Here is an 8,642-nt window from a genome sequence, read left to right on the forward strand (position 1 = left end):
ACTCTGTCTTTCCGTGGTCTTTATCCCCCTTCTGCGTTTTGCTTTGCCCACTGCTCAGTGGACGACCTCTCTTGCGGAGCCCCGAGCGCCTATCTTCAGAAACCTGCTGCATGGACGAATTTGTTTCCGCTTGGGGCGTGCTGCCCTTAAAGCTCCTCTTTTGCAGTTCCTTGGATCTTTTCCCAGAGCCACCCTCTTCTTTCTCGTCTGAGTCGTCCTCTGTATCCCAAATTGTGATTGGGGGTTCCCGGTTTAGGGGGCTTTTGCCCTTCCCTTGCTCCCATTCTTCCTCAATTACACCCCGCTCCCCTGCGCCACGGCCTCTCTGACGGGTCTCCATGCCTCCTGCAGCCCTGCCGCTCTTCCTTCTCGGATTATTTCCCCGCTTCGACTGCTTCCGCTGGAGACTCTGAAAGTGATTCCAAATTATCCCGCAAAGATAGTTGTTTATCGAATTTTGTTTCTCTTGAACTCGACGGTTTCCAGTATATTGCATATATAATGATGCCCGAATTTGAGTTCCCGGCCTCTTCCTATCTAGATCCGGTACCCCACTACCGTCGACCGTTCCATCCATGATCACATCTACTACGGTGTATCCTGACACCTCGTTAATCTCCCCTCTCAGCTGATGCGTCTTAATTATCGCATCGAATGCGTAATCCTTGGTGCTCATCCCCTCTGCCGCCACTATACCTCCTTTCAATTCCTGCTTCATCATTGTATGAATTGGCATGCCATTTAGCACCTGAGGTGATCGAACTTTGGTCATGGTTCGATCGTGTCTTTGCCCTTTGATCATCTCTTTCATTAATTGAAGTGTGTTCCCCGATAACACCGTCACCTTAAGCAATCGAACTTTGGTCATAGTTCGATCGTACCTCTGCCATTTACTACTGTCTTTCATTAATCTAAGTGTGATCCCCGATGACACCCTCATGATCAGCCTTAATGAGCGTGTGTAGATTTTTCCATTCCCCGTTTGCCTCCGGATTCCTCCACTGACTATCAATCCTGCTCTGCTGTCCTCTGCTGCCCCAATTGGCCAGCCAGTCCGCAGGTTTATTGCCATTTCTTCGAACATGATTGAAGATACAGTAGTCTATTCTTTTAATCATATCCGCTATCTCCTGAACGATACCTGCTGTGCGCCAGCTCTTAGTCACCTTTTCCCACCCCTTGCCATTCCTGAGTTTCTTAACCATTTAAATGGCTATTTGAGAATCGCCCGAAATTTCCAAGTTTGAATATCCATTTCTGATAGCTATTCGCAATCCAGTGTGGAGAGCCCAGAACTCGGCCTCATTGTTAGTCATATTCCCTCCCCAGTCAGCATATATCCATCTTACTTGTTTGTTGCTGTCACGGAATATACCCCCGAACCCTGCATCCCCAGGGTTGCCCTTAGAAGCCCCGTCAAAATTTAGTTTTACAAATTGATCCCTGGGATAGGTAAACGTGTCTGGACTTTTAACCCTCATGTCCTGATCTTTCCTGAATTGATACTGCACCATCTCAAATTTCAGGTTTAGTCTGCGCAAAATTTCGTGTTCCCCTGGATCTGCTTTCCAATCTTCGTCCTGCCATCTCTCTACCAGAATGGTTTCTCTCAGCGCCTCTACCACCCGCTCCCAAATTGCCTCAGGCTCCTTATTAACACTTTTAAAAATTCTAGCATTACGTTCCTTCCATACCAGCCATATTACAAAACCTGAGGCAAGGTTCCAGGCTCTCTGTATGACTCTGCATTTGAAGGTTTCCTCCCTCCAATGGAAAACCATTTCGTTGAAATCTCTAATCTCCACCTCAGGTTTATTAAAGGTATGCTTTGTATGAGACCATAGTTGTTTAATATACGGGCAATGGATCATGATATGATCTCTGCTTTCTTCATGATTTTTACACAGGTAACAGCTCGAAGGTCCCGAGAAACCCCGTTTCTGGATGCGGTCCCAAGTAAGAATTTTGTTTTTCAAAGCTATCCAAGCGAAAGTGGTTACTTTGGGCCACCAATTTAGATCCCAAATTTTCCTCCAGTCCTGTTGGCCATCATTGATATTGTGGGGATTTGCCAGATAATATGCTTCCTTAACTGAGAAAAGTCCTCTCATGGTATTACCCCATCGTAGGATATCTTTTCCGTTCCTTACCTTGATTTTCCTTGAATTCATTTCCTTATTGAAAGCCGTCTGCAGGTCTGGATTGAGACTCTGATCCCACTCTAATGGGTCCTTCCAGGATCTCCAGCAATCATTCATGTTGACAGGATTCCAATAATCCTTGACAGTTGTTCTATTCTCCTCAATTCTTCCTCTGATTGGATGAAGGCTCTGCATATTAGTCAGTATTTCTCTTTGCTGCCATTTGTCGTCCCAGAAGTGAGCCTCATTACCTCCTCTGATTTCCCAGAACGCATGTTGCTTGACAATGTCTCTATTCTGGCTGGCCAGTTCCCATACCGCGGATCTGCGAGGCATTTCTTCTTGTCTTAGAATGTCTACCTGTGAGTCTGGCATTCGATATTTTGTTCTCCATATTGATTTCCAGAGGTCATTTCCCCCTTGCACCCACCTCCACCAAAGTTTAGCTCCCAGGGTTTGATTGAGCAGTTCTGGGTCTTTTAATCCCAACCCACCTTTCTCTTTCCTCTCTGTAAGCTGATTCCAGGCCACCAAGGCCCATTTCTTCTTTTCCTCCGACCCGCGCCAAATGAAATTTCTGATAATTTCTCTAATCTTCCCATAAACTCCTTTCGGGGCCGCCATTGTTGAGAGTGGATAAATAGGTATAGCCTGCAAAACCGATTTGGCTAAAACGATTCTGCCAGCTATATTCAGGACCCTAAAGGCCCAGCTCGAGACTTTTTTCCTCATTCTATCTAAGATTCCCTGCCAATTCTTTAATCTTTTTGACGTGAAGTCCAGCATGTTACCCAAATACTTGGTAGGCAGTTCACCCTTTTTGAAGCCCAGAATTCTAATAAGGTGAGTCTTCACTTGATCCACCGTGTTGAAGATAAAAACACATGACTTATCCCGATTAATTTCAAGTCCCGAAGCTTCAGCAAACAGGTCAAGGATTTTCTTTAGATGTTTGACTTCCTTAACAGTTGGCTCCCCAAAGAGCATTATATCGTCAAAAAATTGTTGATGCGTAAGGGGGAGTCTGTCTCCCCATAAGCGAAGTCCTTTTAATCTTTGAGCTGCTTTTTCCTGAGTAATATACCTTCCTAGACCCTCTGCTACCACGATGAACAGGAAAGGAGACAGTGGATCTCCTTGACGAATACCTCTGGAGGCATTAAACGTGTTCGAAGGGTTTCCATTGACTAAGATTGAAAAGTTAGGAGAAGAAATGAGATTGTGGACCCATGTAATCCATCTCTTGTGAAAGCCGAAGCATGCAAGAACTCTTTCCAGATATCTCCAGTTGAGCCTATCGTAGGCTTTGGATAAATCAAGCTTAATCATCATTCCTTTCCATTTTTTATCTTTGAGGGAGTGGATAACTTCTTGAGAGACAACTAAGCCATCCAAGATCTGCCTCCCCTCCACAAAACCAGTTTGCTCCGCCGATATTAAACTTTCCAGCAAGGGTTTTAATCTTCTAGCAATAAGAGAAGTTATGATCTTATATACTACATTACAAAGAGCTATCGGTCTAAAGCCATTAGCATCCTCCATATTTTCACCTTTAGGGATTAAAGTAAAGAAGGTTGAGTTGAGAGCCGGCCATACCTTCTGTTGCACCCTTGATTCTTCTACCAAATCTAGTATTTCTTTTCCAAGAAAATGCCAGCCAGCCTGGTAGAAATCTACTGTAAAGCCGTCCGGGCCCGGTGCTGTGCCCTTCCTCATTGCTTTCACTGTCTCTTCCAGCTCTTCTAAGGTAACCATCCTCATTAAGGCTTTGTTCTGGTCCTCCGTAACTAGTCTGGGAATAGCAGTGCATATTTCCTGGATAGCTCTCTCTCTATCTACTTGGGGTTCGGAGAGAATTCCTCTATGATGATCGACTAGAGTTTGCTCAATTTCCTTTTGTTCCACCAGCCTTGTACCATTATTCCCTTTAATGGAAAGAATTCTATTTCCCTGTCTATGCTTAACCATTGCCTGATGAAAAAACTTTGTATTTCTTTCCCCTTCCCGAAGCCATTTAACTCTAGATTTTTGCCGCCATAGGATTTCCTCTTGCTTTCTTCGTTCTTCCATTCTTCCCAGCAGAATTCCTTCTTTGGCGATGCTCTCCTCAGTCCTGCCTTCCAGAATTATTTTCTGTTGGATGTCCTCCATTTCCTTTTCTAACTTTTGCTTGTCTTCTACGATGTTGCCAAATTCTTCTTTGTTCCATTTCTTAATCTTCATCTTCAGTTCTTTTAGTTTTAAATGAAACGTGTGCATCTTTCCTCTACCTTGCACTCGACTTTGGTTCCACCATTCTTCTGCTTTTTTTATGAAGTTCGGATCCCGTAACCAGAATGCTTCAAACCGAAACGGCTTCTTGCCCTGGATCTTTTTAATGTCGACTTCCAATCGGATTGGCCAATGATCTGAGCCCAAGGAGGGGATGATCTTGGCTTCGATAAAGATATCTCTGTTCAAGATGTCTTCAGATATTAGAAATCTATCTAGTTTTGAGGCAATTTGGTTCTTGCCTCCTCTTCGGTTGTTCCATGTATAGACTCCATTGATGGTTTTCATATCTACTACTCTCAGGTCCTCTATCATCTCATTGAACTTGTCCATGAATTGATCCAGCCTTCGAACTCCCCCTTTTTTCTCTTCCAGGGATCTGATTAGGTTAAAGTCTCCTCCAATGATCCAAGGTTGTCCAGAAAAAAGTTGTCGGGTCATTCTCAAACTTCTAATAAAGTTTTCTTTTTCTCCAGGGTTTGTGGGTCCATATACACCTGTGATGACCACTTTTTCTTTGGTCCCCACTATCCTGCCCAACCCGGTCAAGATTCCATGCATGCTAGTCCACTTGTCTAGAAGTATTTCATTTGGGTTCCACAATATTGCTATTCCTCCAGCAACTCCTATGGCATCCTGTCCCATTACTTTGTAATTCAATCTATTTCTTTCAACTATTTCTTCTAACTGGTGTACCTCAATTTTAGTCTCCTGCAGTATTAAAATGCTAGGTTTTTCTTTTTTGAGTTTATCTCGCAAATATCTTTGCTTCCCCTTACTATGTAGGCCCCTAATATTCCAGCTAACAATAATCATTTAAAACTTTTGGAGGGAGGGGAAAAATACCTCTGACAGAGGTATCACTTTACCAGAGTTGATCAGTGTTTCACCCACCGATTGGATAGTTTCATTTAGCGTTCTCCGTCCTCTTTTCCTGCTGCTTTTGCCAGCATTGTCCATTTCCATCACTTCTTTCTGCTTTTCCTCAACCTCTGTTATTTGTTTTTCCAGGTTTTCCCCTTTCCGTTCCTTGTATTTCTGGAAGGCCTCCTTGAATAACTGTTTCTGTTTTTCTGGTATAAATCTGCTATCCAAATACTTCCACTCCTGTAGCAGTCTCTTCATTAGCTTTTCCTCTTCGGCCTCATTTTCCATTTGGTTTTCAACTTCCATATGTGATTCCATTGTTTCGTCCGTCTCTTTTTCCTCTGTTTGTTCCTTGTTTGGTTTGTATGGGCTTTTTGCTTTCTCTTTCTCTTCTCGGGAAACCTCCATGGGCGAGTTCTCTGGGTCTTCATCGTCATTCAAATTTACTTCATACCCTTCCGCATTATCTTGCAACACCTGGAACTTATTTTGGCTTTTTATTGTGCTGGGTGTTTCTTGCGTTTTGGGTTTCAGGTTTTCCTTGTTTGGCCGTTTCTTCCTATAGACTTGCTGGAAGCCGTCCTCTTTGTCTGCTGCCCTATCTTTTCCTGGCTTCTCCCCTTCCTCTTTATTCAATGGGCAATTCCTGTATAAGTGGCCATACTCATGACATTTCCGACAGCGGAAGGGAATGTGTTCATAATCAAGCGCCTGCGTCCAGACTTCATCATGGTATTCCAACTCAATATTTTCCGGGAGTGGTTCAGCTAAGTTCATGAATACACAAATTCTAGCAAAGGCGTTATACTTTCCTCTTCTGGTGGCCTCTGCAGTCTTCACAAAACTACCTATTGAATTGCCTATTCCTTCCAAGATTTCCGGGTCCCAAAACTCATCAGGTAACCCAAACAACCTAACCCACACCGGAGCATCAATTAGTTTTTCTTTTTCAGGGTTATACCGCTCCTCCCAGTGCTTCATAAACAGGCCTGCATTATTCAGGAAGTACGGCCCTTCCTCAAAAATTCTGTTCTTATCTTCCAGGTTCGTAAATACAGCCGTGAAGAAACCCTGCGCTCCCAGTTTAAGATCTATATGACCCCGGGGTTTCCATCGCTGATCTATCCACCTATTCAGCTCCTTTTCTGAAGGCCAATAGCCGATAAATTTGCAGATTAATGCATGATCCTTCATATAGCTATTATATTCCTCCAGTTTATTGAAGGGTATGACATACCTGGGTTTTTTCTGAGCTCGTGGAAGGCATTTTCCTTTCATTCTCTTCTGCCATATGTTGCCCATTACCGGGGCTAGGTTTTCCTTGTTTCCGTTTGGACTTCCCTCCGAACTGGTTTCTCCCATCACTATATTTTTGAAGGAGGGGTTTGCAGCCCCCCCCCCTGTCTCGTCCATCTCGTTCAGTATTACCGGCTAGGTTTAAACCCTAGTTTTCTTGAAAAAAAAAAAAAAAAAATTACTAGGCTGAAAAAGTCGTTACAGTCGATAGGGCCGCAGACCCTGTCCACGGAGTCCCTCCCCCGTCGAGGGAACCAACCTCTGTCACCGTAGCCCTCTGTCAGACCTGCGCACCTGTGAAAACCCTAGCTCGAAGCGCCGCTCCCCCTACATGAAATAAACTTTTCTCTGCATAAAAGTGCGTGAACTTTTCTCTACATGAAATAAACTTTTCTCTGCATAAAAGTGCGTGAACTTTTTTCTACATGAAATAAACTTTTCTCTGGATATAAGTGCGTGAAATTTTCTCTACATTATAATTTATTATCTGAGATGAGTGGGTTGCCATCAAGTACAACATATGTATCATAATGCCAACAGTTATGTGTGAAGATACCACTTCTCAAAGCCATAAAAGATGTGCATACCTACAATAGGTTGATCAAAGAGAAGTTCTTTGGGCATCCAAGAAGGCACAAGAGAGATTCCCCAACCATTAATGTCATAGGACAACTGTTCGACCTGATGTTGGGGCAGGTAATCTATCCAAAGTATCTAGACCTTGGAAGCCCAGTAGTTGATGTCCACATCAGTGGTACTATGATCCCACACACTCTGATTGATCTGGTAGTTGCCATTAATGTGATGACAATGGACACAATACTCAAACTCAACCTTCAGGGTTCCTTGATGAAGACCACAACTGTGGTACAGTTATCAGACTACTCCACCATGATCCCTGAGGGGATTATGGATGATATGATGGTCTCCACTGATTCTTGGGAGTACCCTGCTAATTTTTTAGTTCTCCATCCCAAGGCAAAGCTTACTAGGCATCCTCTCATTCTGGTAAGACCCTAGTTGGCTACCGCCAATGCCTACATCAGTTATCGAGCTGGGAATATGACCATAATGAAAAGGAATATATCCAGGCATTTAATCATATATCCTCCTACCCAACCCTTGCTAGAACATGATCTACCTCTCTGGTTGGAGGAGGAAGTTGAGGATGAAGTCTATTCTGCACCGCTTTGTGCATTAGAAACTGTCATGGGAGGAAAACCATAAGATGAGGATGATATGATTGAAAATTTGATTCAGAATCCACCTCCTGGTGTATTACCCTTAGAGGACATAGTGAGAGAAACCCAAAACAACCCCTCAATAGATCTCTGTTTGGCTAACACGACCTCTCTCTGTGTTAATAATATAGAGTTCGGCCCAGAAAGAACCTTGAAAATCAATCCAACCCTATCCACTTCCCAGGAGAAGGAGTTGTGCATCTTACTGAGAGAACATTTAGATGCCTTGGCCTGGAGTTATAAGGATATGAAGGGAGTGCACCCTTCAGTATGTACTCATCATATATACATTAAGGAAGATTGCAAGCCAGTCAGGCAGCCTCAAAGGAGGATGAACCCATCACTTAAAGATATTTTTAAGGAAGAACTGCAGAAATTGCTTGATGCAGGATTCATTTATCCCATCTCTGATAGTGAATGGGTCTCTCCTTTGCTACTAGTGCCAAAGAAAAATGGTAAGTGGAGAATCTGTGTCAACTATCGGGAACTAGACAAAGCCACTAAAAGGGATCATTTTCCTTTACCTTTCATACATCAAGTGTTAGACGGTCTAGCAGGGAAAAAGTTTTTCTCTTTCCTAGATTGGTTTAGCGGGTACAACCAAATTCAAATTAGCCTAGAAGACCAAGATAAGACCACTTTCACTTGTCCTTGGGGTAGTTTTACATACCGGGTCCTTCCTTTTGGTTTGTGTAATGCTCCAACCACTTTCCAAAGAGCGGTACTAAGTATATTCTCTAAATTAGTTCATGATGCAATAGAGATATACATGGATGACTTTACTTCTTATGGCTTTGATTTTTGGGAAGCTTTATCTAACATAGGA

The 8,642-nt window shown here is 43.3% G+C and overlaps 1 protein-coding gene across 1 annotated transcript; it reads right to left on the reverse strand.

Annotated features, from left to right (window-relative positions):
• Nucleotides 1–1,205: 1,205 nt before the first annotated feature.
• Nucleotides 1,206–6,692, reverse strand: LOC149155192 (uncharacterized). The gene is made up of 3 exons (XM_089444349.1): nucleotides 5,259–6,692; nucleotides 4,412–5,123; nucleotides 1,206–4,258 (listed from the first exon to the last, which is right to left on the reverse strand). Exons 1-3 carry the CDS (start codon nucleotides 6,690–6,692, stop codon nucleotides 1,206–1,208), a joined length of 5,199 nt encoding a protein of 1,732 aa, XP_089300475.1.
• Between the last annotated feature and the right edge of the window lie 1,950 nt (nucleotides 6,693–8,642).

Source organism: Pinus tabuliformis, chromosome 9 (genome assembly GCF_031772625.1).
Source record: "Pinus tabuliformis cultivar Carrire ecotype Pingquan chromosome 9, CPIR1, whole genome shotgun sequence".
Lineage (NCBI taxonomy): Eukaryota > Viridiplantae > Streptophyta > Pinopsida > Pinales > Pinaceae > Pinus > Pinus tabuliformis.